General features: G+C 43.0%; 1 protein-coding gene across 1 annotated transcript in view; it reads right to left on the bottom strand.

The window, feature by feature from the left end:
• Positions 1-6208, bottom strand: part of GMNN (geminin, DNA replication inhibitor) — a 23850-nt gene extending 17642 nt beyond the window's left edge. Inside the window, exons 1-2 of the mRNA XM_015414732.1 lie at positions 6131-6208; positions 919-1009 (exon numbers count right to left, since the gene is read on the bottom strand). Coding sequence (XP_015270218.1) covers positions 919-972 — 54 coding nt within the window. The 5' untranslated portion in view covers positions 973-1009; positions 6131-6208. The remainder of the gene's footprint in view (positions 1-918; positions 1010-6130) is intronic.
• Positions 6209-15127: the final 8919 nt, after the last annotated feature.

Genomic DNA, 15127 nt, shown 5'->3' with positions numbered 1-15127 from the left:
GTGGGCTGGCTTTCCCTAGCTGAATGCTAGATAGAGCAGGGGTTTAAACACAATGGCAGCCAGGCCATCTTGTGCCCAAGACTAGCATACATTTGGACATAAGGGAAGGGCCTTGTGAGCTAGTGGCAGAAAACTGCAAAGCAGTGGCATCATCAGATACAACATCAATAACAAGACTGGGACAGACCTAAACCTGAGACTTTGAGAACATCTTGCTAGCCATTGCAGATGATGGAGCTGGAGGGTCCAATAAGCAGATTCGGAACAAAAAACAAGACTGAACAAACATTACTAATCAAAAGACCCCCAATTCAGTCATGAAAACAAGATCTGAGAGCTAGATTAAGCATGATGGCAACAGCAAAATAAAAAAGTTTAGCCCTTATTATAAGCAATTATTTTTGACAAAAAAGGAAAGACAATAGAACAGAGCAGCTTGTCAGTTTCACCCTTTATATTCTTTTCAGTTTCCCATGGGATGCACTGGGGTCAAAGTGACAAACACTGTAGGATAAAATACAGGATAAAAATTTACAGAAAATTTTAAGTGGAGAGGCGTAAGTCACCACAGGACAACTGTCCTCAAAGTCAATAAATAAATGATGTAGAAAAATATCCCCCTCCCTACTTCTTGAGGTCAATTTGACCCCACTGACAAGTATTAATTTGAGGAAGTTCAGTTTAGCATTTTGCAACAGTCATTACTACCTTACAAATAAGAACCAAGCTCTCATGGCTGACTATTTCGGCTTTTATACCCAAGGATTAACACTGCAAGAAAACTGAATTGCAATTAACTCATCATGAAAGTTCAGTAAGTAGCAGAGAATCAAAGACTCTACTTGCCAAGATTTGACAGCCAACCACTGACACACACAAAAGAGTGATAAGGTAAGTTATGCAGTTCAAGGTTGTTACCTTTGCAGTCAAAGATTTGTCTGCTTCAGCTTTCTGCTTCACCCTTGAATTCATTCGTCCACTTCAAGCAGTCGTATTTATACAAAGTATCCTAGAATACATAAAGAGTTATTCTGTTTAACTACAATCACAACCGTGCCAGAAGGTTCACATACTAGAACTTCATCCCGCTCCTCAAGACATTAGTTCCTCACCCTGGGTTGGAAGCCCTGAACTTTTAAGGTACACTATCAAGAGGCTCGTAAAGCCATACATCTTTTCCAAGGCCCTTAAGAATTCTCTTCAACAATTTTGATGTAGAACAGCAAGACTTTTCCCTTTGACCTATCTTCTGCATATACCTAAATCTTACAGAGAAGCTACTCAGGATTCTGAAGTCATAAGTACCTTGTATCTGTTGAGCCTGGATATTTGTTTTTAAAGTTTGCTGACAACCTAGCACTACAATGAAATTACACTATAAGATTTTTCATTTGCTTTTACTTTTACCATTTTTTCTTAGATCAAATGATCTTGCAGCCCTTTACTTGATGGCAAAATCTGGATGAGTTCTATGCACACCACCTCACACTTCTGTTCCTAGCAAATCATATCAGTGCCACAAGCCAAAGAGAATTAGGGCTACTTTCTACATTACAGCAGAGACCTCCATTTCTATCCCAAATGGGCCAATTTTTTTCGGAAGATATAAATGACATTCACACATTTGCAAATACACACAAAAAAACCCATGTTCACAGAACCATGACTTATTAATGCAAACATCCTCCAAACACCTGAGAAGAGGCAAAGCCAGCCTATTATGGAAACACAGGGAATAATCTTTGCTATATGAAACGCAGTAGTCCTTGAATTGTAATCAATTACAAATGACTGGGGCTGTTGCTAGAGCATCTACCTTTTTGCAAGTGCTATGGCTAAGCCAGTCACACAATTATCAAGTTCCTCAGTCTACTCATTCTTCTCCTATACCTTCTCCCCCGCTTCTTCACACAAAGACACATTCTAACCATCAACTACACTTATGTGATTTTACTACTGTAGCTATAAGCGGGCAGCAGAAGTCGGAGGACAAACAACTGATTAATCATCTTTAGCATCTGTCTGAATGACTGAAGTATAGCACAGGTCAAGAGGTCTTCAATGAGTGGTATTGAATACGTCCCATTGATTCTTTAAGGTGAACTGGCAACCTAGATCTAGCCCTGCCAGGCACCCCTGGTTTCACATTTTAACTCCAACGGAGTTAGCATTTTGTCTACTGTTTAATTCCCAAAGAATTAATTCCCAAAGAAAATAAGTTTAAGAGTCATGGAAGCAATCCTGAACTTGGTCCTAAGTAATGCTCAAGATCTGGTGAGGGATGTGTGATAGCACCAGTTGGGAACAATGACCATAATGCTATTAAGTTTAGCATTTATGGCCCCGGTCACGCGGCAAAGTTGCCGTGGGAGAGGCACGGGAGTCCCACGGATTTTCCGGGCGCGATCTCACCCCAGCATCTGGGAAGCGCAGTGCTCCTGTGGCGAACCCGTGGCTCCCCGCCGGAGGTGCGGAGTTAAAAACTAGTACCTACAAGGTACTCGTTTCCTGAAACCGTGGGTCAAGGGCGGGCGTCTGATCGTGTTCCCGCTGGACTTACGTGGCATCCGGCGCCCACTGCTGTTAGTCTCCGCAGGTTGCAGAACAGCGCCCAACAGCGCATGCGCACAAAGAGCAATTGCTTCTGCGCCGCGCTGCAGGATGCCCTTCTGATCGGCATTTCCCCCAAACCATGGGACCTCGACCGGGACGTGTGCTCGGGCAGCCACGCGTTTCCTCCGGGGCAATTAGCCACGCCTCCCCCCCACGATATCTGGCCCACTTGACCGTGGCCTTAGTAAATAGGGAGTTGCCACAAAACACCAACACAACCACATTTAACTTCAGAAAAGGTAACTGCTCTTAAATGAGGGGGCTTGTGAGGAAGAAACTGAAAGGAAAGGTAAGGAGGGTCAAATCCCTTCAGGAAGCTTGGAGACTATTTAAACTACAACCCTGGAAGCTCAGATAAAATGTATACTGCAGGTTAGGAAATGTACAAATAGGCATAAAAAAGGCCTGCATGATTAAGGAACAAAGTAATAGAAGCAGTAAAAGGTAAGAAGAATTCCTTTAAGCGGTGGAAGGCTAGTTTGAGTAATTTAGCAAATAAAATGCAAGTTGGTGATAAGACAGGAAAAAAGGGACTATGAGGAACATATTGCAAAAAACAAAGACCAACAATTAAAATTTCTTCAAATACGTTAGAAGCAGAACACCAGCCAGGGAGGCAGTAGGGCCACTGGAAGACCAAGGGGTAAAAGAATTACTAAAGGATGACAGGGAAATGGCAGAGAAGATAAATGCATTTTTTTGCTTTTTTCTTCACTGTGGAAGATGGGAGGTGCTTGCCCACTCTAAAACCACTGATTTCAGGAGGGGTGCTGAAAGACCTGCATTGGATTGAGGTGACAAGAGAGGAAGCCCTATGCCTGGTGGACAAATTAAAAACTGACAAATCAGCAGGCCCAGATGGCATACATCCAAGAGTTCTGAAAGAACTCAGGTGTGAACTGGTGGATCTCCTGACAAAAATATGCACTCCATTAAAATCTGCTTCCATTCCCAAGGACTGGAATGTACCTAACATAACTTCCATTTTAAAAAAGGTTCCAGAGGAGATCCAGGAAATTACAGTCTGGTCAGTCTAACATTAATAATGGATAAGTTGGTGGAATCCATTAAAGACAGAATTAGTAGGCACATTGATGAACAAAAACTATTGGGGAAGAATCAGCACGGATTCTGTAAGGAAAGATCTTGTCTCACTAACCTTTTAGAGTTCTTTGAGGGGGTGGACGAGGATGACACAATAGATAATGTTTCTCATCAATGGCTTCTAAGTAAACTTAGTGGTCATGGGATAAGAGGACAAGCCCTCTTGTGGATTAAAAACTGGTTAATTAACAGGAAAATGGGCAGTTTTCAAAGGGGAACGTGGTAAGCAGTGAGGTACTGCAGGGTTCATTTCTATGTCTGGTGCTTTTTAACTTGTTCATTAATGATCTGGCATTGGGAGTGAGCAGTGAAGTGGCTATGTTTGTGGATAACACTAATTTGTTCGGGGCAGTAAGAACCAGGGAGGACTGTGAGGCGCTGCAGACAGATCTGTCAAGGCTGGGCGAGTGAGCATCAATGTGGCAAATGAGGTTCAACGCGGGCAATTGCAACACAAAGCACATAGGAGCCAACAATCCTAACTATAAATATATGTTGATGGCAGTAACTGACCAGGAGAGACCTTGGAGTCTTGGTAGATAACTCTAAAAAATGTTGACTCTGTGTGTGACTGCAATATAAAAGACAAATGCTATGCTGAGGACTATTTGGAAGGGGGCTGAAAACAAATCAGTTGGTATCATAATGCCCCTGTATAAATCTATGGTGTGGCCTCATTTAGAATACTGTGTACAGTTCTGGTCACCACACCTTAAAAAAAAACATTAAAGCATTAGGAAAAGTGCAGAAAAAGGGCAAGTAAGGTTAAAGAGGTTAGGGCTTTTGAGTTTAGAAAAACAATTGTTGAGGGGTAACGTGATAGAGGTTTACAAAATTATGCATGGGATAGAGAAAGTAGAGAAAGAACTACTTTTCTCCCTTTCTTACAATATAGAAACTCATAGGCACTCAAATTAATAAGCAGTAGGCTTAGGAACAGATAAAAGGAAGTACTTCGTCAACCAAAGAGTAACATGTAGAATTCACTGCTGAAGGAAGTGGTGGTGGCTGTCAGCATAATCAGCTTCAAGAGGGAACCCCTCTTGAACATATGGAACAGAGGTCCATGAGGGGCTTAGCCACAAGGTATAGATGGAACACTCTGCTTGGGGCAGTGATGTTCTGTATTCTTGGTGCTTGAGGGACAACAGTGGGAGAGCTTCTGCAGTTCTGCCCCACTGGTGGACCTCCTGATGGCACCTGACTTTTGGCCACTGTGATATAGCGTGTTGACTAGATGGGCCATTGGCCTGATCCACCCTGGCTTCTCTCATCTTATGCTTAATAACAATGAGAACCCATTATCACATGCAGTTACCTCACTCCATATCACAACACTAGTTGGCACCAGCTTTATTATGGATTCTTATCTTCCATATGGCACAGAGATCACGAGCTAGTAGTATTGTGGGAACTAAAAGCATATATCTAGATAATGAAGTAACTGGCAACATAGAAGCTGGTTGTCCCTACCCTAAAGACATCAGTTTCAATTATGTTCCAAAGCAAGTATTGCTCAGAGCTACACATATACCTTTCAGGAGACCTAAAAAGATGTGGGGTTTGTTCTTTTTTAAAAAACAGAGGACTGGAACCATGTTGGTTTATGAAACTGAGAGGTATTCTTAGAATTGCTTCTCCCTGCCCCCAAACAACAGAGCAGCCCTCAAACGCCCGAGAATGTAGCCCTTACTCACAAATCGTATGTAGCCCATATTATCATATACGCAGTGACTGCAGTTTAGCAAGCTCTTAAATACACACTACAGCCCGCCCCAAGTGCATTTTCAAGGCCAGAAATGAAGGAAGCAGTAGACCGTGCTTAAGCGAGGCAGTTTCACGGAGTACCCATATGGACACGGGGATACGGTTTTGCCACTACTAAATACCCAGCAGCGCCCTCCAACCCTTCCTTCGGGAGTTGCCGCACTAATCGTGCAATCATCTGCAGAGATACACCAGTCTGAGCCCACTGAAGACAACGGGTTTAACCTACAGTAAACCTTCCCAGGACTGCGCTGTAAACGGTTCACACGAGCGTGTTGCTCAACTGAACGGGCTCTCCCAAACGGACCTTTGTCGCAGCACCTCAAGCTGAGTAAACAACGGAGCCAGGCAGCACAACCAGACGAGTCCACAGCAAGCCTGTCGAACACAGGCACGCACAAACGGTGCCTCCTACATCACACCGCGCGATGGAAGCACTACGAGGGGTGGGAGAGCAAGCCTCTTCCGCCCAAGGAATATCTCCTATTCCCCCACCTCCATCTTCCACCAACAACTTCAAGCAACGGAAAGCAGGCGCAGAACCTCGAGGGAGCAGCGGACTCCCATCAGACACGCTTTAAATCCACGCTGGTCTCTCCGCAAGGACGCCCCGTCCGCCCAACGGCGTTTCGCCACGCGAACTCACCCCGCCGACAAAAGCCAACCGCGGATTTCTCTCCACGCGACGCCACCCGCTATTCCCGCGCGCTCGCTTGAACAAGGAAGTCTTTCGCGCGCAGTCATAAATACCTCACACGTCAGTGGGCAGGACTTGGGCAGAGACGCGCTCTCCGCAGCTACCCATTCGCCGGACCAAAAAACCTCCAGCCAATCACAGACTGACCTGGAGAGAGCCACGTCCAGGTTCTCCAGTCTCCTCTCGACGCCCCGCCCTTCCGTATTGAACAGTGACGTCTTCCCGCAATAGAACTCTTGATAGGCTTGGTTGATTGGTTGCTGAGGGGAAAGTGGGATGGAGCGAGGGATGCGGGGAGTCCCGGGTCAGAATTCCCACTCAGCTATCGAAACTTGCTGGGTGACTTTGGGCTGGTCCTTCTCAAGTTCTCAGCCTCACCTAAAGAGTTGTTATGAGGGTCAATGAAATAAGTAGTTAAATCATAACTCCAGTGATCTGTGACATACAAAGGCAGTGGGCATATGCGTTAATTACGTGCTCTGGCTCCTGAAGAGCAATGGTCTTTTTTACCACTGTGAATACAGCATCGTGATTCCTTCTGGCTTCCCCCCATATTGCATATCTTTCATTAACTTGTTTTGGAACTGTGTTTTTGGAAGAACTACAACCAAACCATGTTTACACGGATGGGAAGGTGTGCACTTTGTCATTAAAAGCATTCCCTAGATCTAGATCCAGTGGGCAGCTATGTTGGTCTGAAGCAATGTGCAAATCTAGTACTCCATGGAGAAGGGTTAGGCTAATTCTCCATCTGCAGGGAGTTCTTTCTATGAAGCGGCATTCAGTCAAACAAACCTTCCCATGCACTGAAGTGGTACAGGCCAGGGCTGGTGTTTCACCTCTTCAGTTGATGCCAGTTGTTAAAGGAGAAGGGCAGCCTGTAAATGTTTGAAGATATGAATAAATAAAACTAGGCCTAGGACCTGTGCTCCCTGTAAGCTGTGGAGTCTCGTGAGCAAAAATTCTACTTTGTGAGCTACTGGCATTAAAGTTGTGAGCGAGCGATTTGGCTACTGCATAATTTTTTTAAAATTTATTGAATGACAAAACATATACAGATATTGATTTAGAAATTTAAAATTATTTTTAAAATGACTCTGACTATAGTGTCTCTCAGGTCCTCTGGGATGCAATTAAGGCATTGGTCAGAGGGAAGTACATTGCAATTGCTTCAATCTTCTGTGGAGACCTCCTCTCTAGTGCCCACTGTCTTTGCGAGGCTGCCGGTGAGCTGTTGAAAGGGGGGTGTCACTTATTCTTCAGCCCATTCATAATTAGCTTAGTGGATGCGGCCTACTGGCTACCCCTGTTACCAATAGATTAGTTTGCTCTGGAGCCATCCTTCCTGAGCGAAGTGAACCGTAGGCTGAAAACTGTGAGCTAGCTCACACTGACTCAGCTTAGAGGGACCACTGCCTAGGACTGAAGTCTTTACACAGACTTGCATTTCAGATTTACTGCTCAGAAGACAAAAGCCATCTTAGGTTTACTGTTGTGAACAGTTGTATTATGTGAGTTCCAGAGTCATTGAGCTGAAATCTGCAAAATAGGATTTTTTTAAAAAAAAAATTAATCCCCCCCATTGAACCCAGTTTATTGAACAACAACAAAAAAGGGCATCTTCTCCTCCTTTCTTTTCCAGTGACTTCTGAGCTTCCCCACTCAGCAGAGGGCTGGATGCCTCCGCTCCTGTCCCTGTCACCTGGTGACCAGTGCTGCCTCTAAGCTGTGGAGTCTTGTGAGCAAAGATTCTACTTTGTGAGCTACTGGCATTAAAGCTGCCATCCTTCCTGAGTGAAAACAAAAATATGTGACCTAGAGGCTAAAAAAACGTGAGCTAGCTCACACTAACTCAGCTTAGAGGGAACACTGCTAGTGACACTTGCTCTTTAAGAAAGGACAGGCTCCCCAGAGGCCAGCACTAACCCAAGAAAGCCATGGCAGCAGCCACATGCCCTCTGAATAGCCTTTGAGAACCGATGTATCTGAAGAAGTGAGTAGTGACTCATGAAAGCTCATTTTTTGTTGTTGTTGTCCAGTCAATACCCTGCTACTGGACTCTTGCTCTGGTCTAGAACTGAAGTAATAAGATAACTTTAATGTACTGTCATATAATAAACCTGAGTTTCTGTTTATTGTTTTCTTTTAAACTGTCCCTGGCTGGCCAGGTGTTCATAATAATGGAACCACTCCTTAACTTAATGGAAAAGGTTTACCATTGTGCACCATTATACTTCAGCTGTTCTTGTTAATTTCTTCGGGTTGAGAGGAATTGTAAAGAATCCTTCACTTTAATCCAAAATAACTTCCCTTCTGTCATTTAGAAACTCTTTCATGAAAACCACCATATAATTAATACCAGAAATCCAACGGAAAAGCTTCAAGTTACACCACACTGAACACAAAAGGCTTGATGTGTATAAAAACATGTTGTGACATTTAAACATTTTGCCAGTCTCAATACTGCTTTTTCTCTGATTCTGTATATCAGAATGGGTTTCAGATTCTTGGCGTGTTTCAAAACAAATCAGTACATCTGGAGTTCTGACCGTTTGCACTTCAATAGAGGTTTGGGGGGGGGGGAATTAGGTTTCTCATTGAGTTCAGCTAAGGTTACCAGATGTCCTTTTTTTGTGTGTGTCCGTCCTCTTTTGGGCTCTTTTTAAAAAATTGATGAAAATGTTCTCTTTTGGGGTTGGAAGGTTATGAATATTCCTAGTTGGTAACAATGATCACAGCTTAAATAGTCAGGGTATTTAAAATGAGATTTGTCATAGTGATCACTTGTTTGACGTGCTTACTCGGGAAATATGTCCTCTTTTATGCTTTTCAAAATATGGTAACCTTAGGGTTGCCAGCTCTGGGGAAATATCTGGAGATTTGGGGGGTGGAGGACTTCAGTGGGGTATAACGCCATAGAGTCCACTTTCCACAGTGGCCAGTTGCTCCAGGTGAACTGATCTCTGTCACATGGAGATCAGGTGTAATAGAGGGAGATCTCCAGCCACCACCTGAAGGTTGACAACCTTAGGTAACCCTCATTCAGCCAATTTGCTTTATTGTTTGCTGCAAAAAAGTGCACCATTTAAAGAGGTTTTGGAAGTCAACATACAGAAAACACTCTGTCCTGAATGATTTAGATTCAGGTGGTCAGCCGTGTTGGTCTGAAGCAGTAGAACAAATTTAGAGTTGAGTGGCACCTTTAAGACCAACAAACTTTCATTCCCAGTGCCATCTATCATTCCAATGTATTTGAAAAAGTGTGCAGGCACACAAAAGCTCATACCTTGAATGTTAATGTTGTATATGCCATTAAAGGTCTATTGATTGATTGATTGAATAAAACTTTGTTGGTCTTAAAGATGCCACCAGACTCTAAATATGTTCAACTGAATAATTTGTTTTTGGTCATAGATAGCATAGAGAGCATAGTATTTGCTATTATACATGGTGGAATAGCCAGTATCTAGGGATGGGTGTAAAAGCCACATTATAACGTTTCTAGGAGGAAGTTCTATTCAAACAATTTCCTTTTTTTCATTAGAGATGCTGTCCACTGAATAGTGTTGCTTGGATCAGGATTCAAATGCCACAGCTGCCATGGACTTTACTGGCTTTGGGTAAGCCACCATCTCTGTTGACTGATGCACTTAACCATCTTGTTTGTGACCAAGGAGGTTTGCAATGATGTACAAATCCATCAGCTTTAGGTTGTGGCAAATGACCTACTTGCCATGAGACACAGCTAACACAAATATGACTGTTAACATGCCTCATCTCTTAATTCCAGTTCTAAATCTATTTACTTGGACGTAGTTCCATGTTAATTTCAATGGAGTATATTTCCGGGTACATATGCTTGGGGCTGCAGCTTTGTGATAAGAATAAGAGATAATGATCTGACTTATGGCTTTATTGTTAAACTTCAGCAAAATAAAGTTTATAAAGCACTTGGACAATGTTTAAAGTGCTATTTAAGTAATATTACACTATTGATAATTATTACACTATTAAGTAATACTACGCCATTGATCATTATTACACCATTGATCATTATGGTTGTGACAGGCTTTTTAAATTTCTTAAAATGCAAAAGGAAAATCTACATTGGCTAGAATGTATAGTCAATGAATTTTTTAAAATGTGTTTATTTAAAACATCTTATATGCTGCCACTCCAGAGGACTGCTTGAGACAGTTCACAAAGTAAAAATAACGGAACAAAGTCATAAAAATTACAAATTATGAATAATGAAACAAGTAATTAAAACAAGCCAGGGGCATTCCCAGTGTCATCCGAAGCAGAGTTACACCCTCCTAGGCCCATTGACTTCAGTGGACTTAGAAGGATTTAACTGTGCTCAAAATGGCACTGTAAAACATTCAGCAGATTCAGCTCACTTTATATCCAACATGTGTGCCAAAACACTGTGAGGGAAGCTGGACTTCATTTTAGTACAATAACATATAAAAATTTTAGAATTATCTGACAGAAACTCCACTGGAAGATTAAATCCCATTTGGAGGTGGACAGAGGATTGATACAGAGAAAAATAAACCCCAAATATTGATTGACTACAAAAGTCAAATCCAAAGGAATATCTGTTGGGTTTATTTTTGGACCAAGACAGTCCAAGATCTACAAGGCAATCCTAAACAGAATTATACCCTTCTAACTCCAGTGAAGTCAGTGGGTGTAACTCTGCTTTGGACGCCACTGTGGGTGAATAATAGAATGAGGCTGAAGTGTACAGAGTACTTTCCTGATCCTACAGCATATATCTGTGGTACAAAATGTTCTGCGATTATTGTGTCAAGTCTTCCTTACAACAACCACATGAAGTAGGTGGTTACTATTATTTCTAACTTAGAGAAGGCAGGGGAACCATTGCTCAGAGAGATGGGGAACTGGCCAAAATTGTCTTGGCTTCATACCTTTGAAGTAAAATGTGGTCTTTGACAATAAGTCCTAGTTCATGATTAGCTGGACAGTATTGCCTCTTTTATTAGTGACTGGGGTAGATCTAAAAGAAAAGGAGATTGCAAACATTTCAGACCCTGGACTAAGAATTAAAATTGACATAGAAAAACTGAGGGGGAAAAGACATTTAGCAAGGCTGTTTGAATGAAACAGCATAAGGGGTAAAATGCTGAAAATGCAAATACAGGGATTAGTGCAGTTCTGAGACGGGCCTAAAGGTTACTGTAGATCACAAACAACATGAATCAGCAAACTGTTTCTTACATAAAAAAGCGGGGGTTGCAGAGAAAGTTGTTGATTCAGGTTTGTTATCCTAAGTGTGTTGGTTGGCATTGGTAAGCATATACTGAAATCCCACCCAGATTTAGTTTGCAATCACTTTGACCTGACAATTTGATTCTCATATTGGCATATCAGAGGTGGTGGGCTCTGAAACTCCAGTGACACTCAGCTCTCTGCAGGGGTTGTAAAAAAACCACAGAGATCCAGCATCCCGCGCCTGTGTGGGTTTCTCTGTAAGTGCTGCAGCCTCCTGTGCAATCCTATGCAGTTACTCCAGTCTGAGCCCAGTGATTTCAGTGGCTTCAGACTGAGGTAACTGCAAGGACTGCACTGTTAATGACTGCAGAAGAATGGAGTGGAGGGAGCTGAACTAGGATTTTGGTTATCTGTGTATGTTGGCTGCAGGGCAAAAAATTGCAGGGTAGGGGAGGAAAGGGGGAGGAATACTGACCATTAGGCAGTTCCTGTCTCCAGAACGTAGCCCCTAGGATTCCTCTTTCACTAAGGAAAACAAAAATAACAGCAAACAGAAAACAAACTAGCCAGTGGATCTAGCCAGGGCTATGTGTATGTGAACCTGACAAATGAAATTTCAATAAAACGAATCTGAAATTGTCAATGCTGGTTTCCAGGATTATTTTAAATGGTCCATTGTTTATTTTAAATGGCCTTAAAGAGAGAGTAGATCATGGGAAGTTTACCTGTTTCAGCAATTTTGGGGCAAGTGTTATAGACTATTTTCTTATCTCTGCTGATTTGATTGATCTGTCTAACTATCTTGAAGTGGGGAAAACTATTACTAGCAATCATATGCCCTTTTGTTGTTGTTCAGTCGCACAGTCGAGTCCGACTCTTCGCGACCCCATGGACGAGCTCTCACCAGGCCTTCCGATCTTCCGCCGTCCTCTGAAGTTGGCTCAACTTCATGTTCGTTGCATTGATGACACTGTCTAACCATCTCATCCTTTGCCGTCCCCGTCTTCTTTGACCTTCAATCTTTCCAAGCATCAGGGTCTTCTCCAGTGAGTGCTCCCTTCTCATTGGGTGGCCAAAGTATTTGAGCTTCAGTTTCATTATCTGGCCTTCCAGGGAACAGTCAGGGTTGATTTCTTTGAGGATTGACTGATTTGTTCTTCTTGCAGTCCAAGGGACTCTCAAGAGTCTCCTCCAGCACCATAGTTCAAAAGAATCTATTCTTCGGCGCTCGGCCTTCCTTATAGTCCAGCTCTCGCAGCCATACATGACTACTGGGAATACCATTGCTTTGACCATGCGGACTTTTGTTGGGAGGGTGATGTCTCTACTTTTTATCATGCTGTTTAGGTTCGCCATCGCTTTCCTCCCAAGGAGCAGGCGTCTTTTAATTTCATGGCTGCAGTCACAGTCTGCGGTGATCTGGGATCCCAGGAACGTGAAGTCTGTCACTACTTCCACGGCTTCCCCTTCTATTTGCCAAGGAGTGATGGGGCCGGATGCCATGATCTTAGTTTTTTTGATGTTGAGCTTCAAGCCCACTTTTGCGCTCTCCTCTTTTACTCTGAGCAAGAGGCTCTTTAGATCCTCTTCACTTTCAGCCATTAGAGTGGTATCATCTGCATACCTGAGGTTGTTGATCTTTTCCCCAGCAATCTTAATTCCCGCTTGTGATTCATCCAGGCCAGCATTTCGCATGATGTACTCTGCATATATATTAAATAAGCAAGGTGACAATATACATCCTTGTCGTACTCCTTTTCCTATGCTGAACCAACCAGTTGCCCTTACTTCTATTAAAAAGTTTGCCTAATGATTTTGGTGCCCAAAACACTCACCTGATGCCCATTTGTCAAGACTATAACAAATTGAGAGCAGTAAAATTGAGTTCTGAAAACTATACTTCGTGTAGAACCTTGATGCTCTCAGATAAATGTTGTGTTCTTAAGAGAGAAATTACTCTAGGATCTTGTGTGCATGATAGCTTCTGTAAGCACAAGCAAATTTACTCTCACTTGTTGCCTGCATACTCTAAACTAGTGTATTAAGTCCCTGAAACCTACAAAAAAAATAGCTAGTTTAGTGTGTCTGAAAAAAGTTTGCTATCAGGCACTTACAGAATACAGGCGTGCTATCTCTTCAACTACACTACAAGCTTTTCTACAAGCTATATGCAAGAGCAAAGAAGAAACTTGCCTCACTAATTGGCAAAAGCTAATCAGAGCTGCCAGAAATAATAGAAATCTGAGTGAATTTTGGAAGCTTCTACCATAGAGTTTTTGCCCAAAAACCAGAGCGTCAGGCCAACAACCTTGACATGTCTATGTCACATTGAAATCATGTAGGCACTCGCTGAAATGTCAGGTGTTCCTCCCTTGGGGGGAGTAATTCTCCCCTGCCAGCCATCTGATTGACAGTGGAGAGGTGGGGCCTGGCAGCAGGGGACCCCTGCCCCCTCCGTGGTGTCACTAAAATAGCCTCGTTTTACTAACAAACACTTTAAAAAATTCCATCATTTTTGTTGAAAAAATCGCTCATTAAAAAAAAAAAGTTGCTTCAGAGGGGCCCTGAAGCTTAAGCTTCATTAGTTTCATAGTAGATCTGCCCCTGAATTGATGAAGGACATTGTAATAATTCCATGTTTTGGTGTGTGTGTTCCTTTAAATGATTAGTTTGACTGCAGTAATATGAGAAGAGTGATAGAGGGTGACAAGTGTGATTTGATTGGCTGCTGACTGAGAGTGTGGGAGGAGGGGTGTCTGATCTGAGAAGATTCTGTGTGTAAAGTTTGTTTTCTGCTGTTAAAACAGTTTCTTCCAGTTCAGTTATTTTATTATTAAAACCTATTTTCTTATCCTTCAAATATATCGATTCCAGTTGCGCTTTCTTCCACCAGGATAATTGTTATGGTAATTTCAGATTGTCTTTTTTATCCAGAATATCCTGGTATCTTAACGATTCTTCTCCCATATATACATTGGGTAATGTAAATGCCTCTAAAGGCCTTTAGAAAAGTATTTTTTTCTCTTTGAATTATTGCAAGATTCATTCCAAGTTCTGCCTTACAGAACCCACAAACTGAGGTTACATGTCATTTTCCTATGTTTAAGCCTAAGGGGGGAAAGCAGGCCCATAGCTACCATGGGGCCCTTGGGGCCTGGCCCCCTAGTGGTTTTTATGGGCCGCTCCCCGAGGCATGGCTCCCCCCCCCCGGCCACCTCACTCCCTGTCGGATTCTCTGTTGCTCTTTTTGCGACAACAGACTGGCATAGCTATTCTTCCAGAATTTGAGAAGAAATATACCTGTTAGTGGAATCGTAGGAATTAGGGACAGGTGGGAGTCCCCCCGAGAAGCTTCCAAGCTTGAACTTCTTTCCTGCTCATTTTTTTAGGTCATCAGATATTTCTTCTCAGTAGGAAGCGTAAAACGTTCTTCTGGGCAAAACTTTGTAGCAGTGTAGAGATATGCAAGGCCCCTCCGTTCTTGAAAAGTTTTGTCCGTCTTCTCAAAACTTGCTGGCTCCTAGTATGAAAGACCACCGTCTTCCTTACAAACCTACCTGACTTCTCCCCGATCACAGTGGGAGGCAGGCCCGTAGCTACCATGGGGCCCACGGGGCCTGGCCCCCTAGTGGTTTTTATGGGCCCCTCCCTGAGCCATGGATCCCCCAAGCCATGGACACCAGGCTGCCCCTTGTGCCGTGCCATGGG

This window comes from Gekko japonicus, unplaced genomic scaffold, assembly GCF_001447785.1.
Source record: "Gekko japonicus isolate JY-2015 unplaced genomic scaffold, Gekko_japonicus_V1.1 scaffold1433, whole genome shotgun sequence".
Lineage (NCBI taxonomy): Eukaryota > Metazoa > Chordata > Lepidosauria > Squamata > Gekkonidae > Gekko > Gekko japonicus.
Note: the sequence above shows the minus strand (reverse complement) of the source record. Positions and strands in the feature narration are given on the sequence as shown.